Genomic DNA, 980 nt, shown 5'->3' on the forward strand with positions numbered 1-980 from the left:
CTCGGCTGCGCCCTCTGGACTTTGACTTATGACACCATTTATGCTTTCCAAGACTTCAAAGATGATTCCAAAATTGGAGTTAAGTCCTCAGCCCTCACCTGGGGCCCCCGGGGGGCCCGCCTGTGGGGTTCCCTCGCCATTCTTGCCCAGGGGGCCCTCTGGGCCCTCGCGGGCGCGGCCCTGGGGGCCCCCCAGGGGTCCCCCCCGGGGGCCCCCCCGGGGGCGCCCCAGGGGGCCCCCCAGGGGGCTCACCAGGGGGCCCCCCAGGGGGCCCCCCAGGGGGCTCTCCAGGGGGGCCCGCAGGGGGACCTCCAGGGGGACCTCCAGGGGGGCCCCCCTGGGGGCCCCCAGGAGACCACCATGGGGGGGCCCCGGGGGGCCCCGGGGGCCCCGGGGGCCCCTCAGGGGGGCCCCCTGGGGGGCCTGGTGGGGCCCCGTCTGCCGTACTTTGTGGGCATTGCTGTCACCTGTGGGGCCCTCGCTGGCCTGCTTTGGAGAACAGACTTTTCTAATGGGGCTGCATGCGCCAGGGCCTTCAAGGCCAACCACCCCTTGGGGGCCCTTTTTGCACTTTCCATTATTGCCAGCAAAGTTTGGGAATACAAAATGGCCCAAAAGCTTTCGCCCCAGGGCCCCGTAGAGGGGGCCCCGTGGGGGCCCCCTGGGGGCCCCTGCACAGTCAGGGGCCCTGGGCCCCAAATGGGGGCTCATTGAGGGCCCTAAAGGGGTTTATTAGGGCCCCATGAGGGGCCCCAATGAAATCACACAAGGTAAAGGCCAGTGAGGGTTTAAGAAGGGCCCCTTGGGGCCCTTTTAAAACCCTCATTGAGGCCCCACAGGGACCCCACAAGGGCCCCTCTAGGGTCTTTTCTCGGGGTCTTTTAAAGATCCATTTGGGGTTTTAGGAGGGACCCCAGGAGTGGGGCCCCACAGGGGCTCAGAAGAGGTACTGGGGGGGGCCCCAGGGCCCCTGGGGGCCC

At 68.2% G+C, this 980-nt stretch overlaps 1 protein-coding gene across 1 annotated transcript in view; it reads left to right on the forward strand.

Annotated features, from left to right (window-relative positions):
• Positions 1-678, forward strand: part of ETH_00041005 (4-hydroxybenzoate octaprenyltransferase, putative) — a gene marked incomplete at both ends in the record, with an annotated part of 1,802 nt that extends 1,124 nt beyond the window's left edge. The window contains one exon of the mRNA XM_013374129.1: positions 1-678. Coding sequence (XP_013229583.1) covers positions 1-678 — 678 coding nt within the window.
• Between the last annotated feature and the right edge of the window lie 302 nt (positions 679-980).

Source organism: Eimeria tenella, genomic scaffold (assembly GCF_000499545.2).
Source record: "Eimeria tenella Houghton genomic scaffold, Eth_scaff1950, whole genome shotgun sequence".
Taxonomy (NCBI): domain Eukaryota; phylum Apicomplexa; class Conoidasida; order Eucoccidiorida; family Eimeriidae; genus Eimeria; species Eimeria tenella.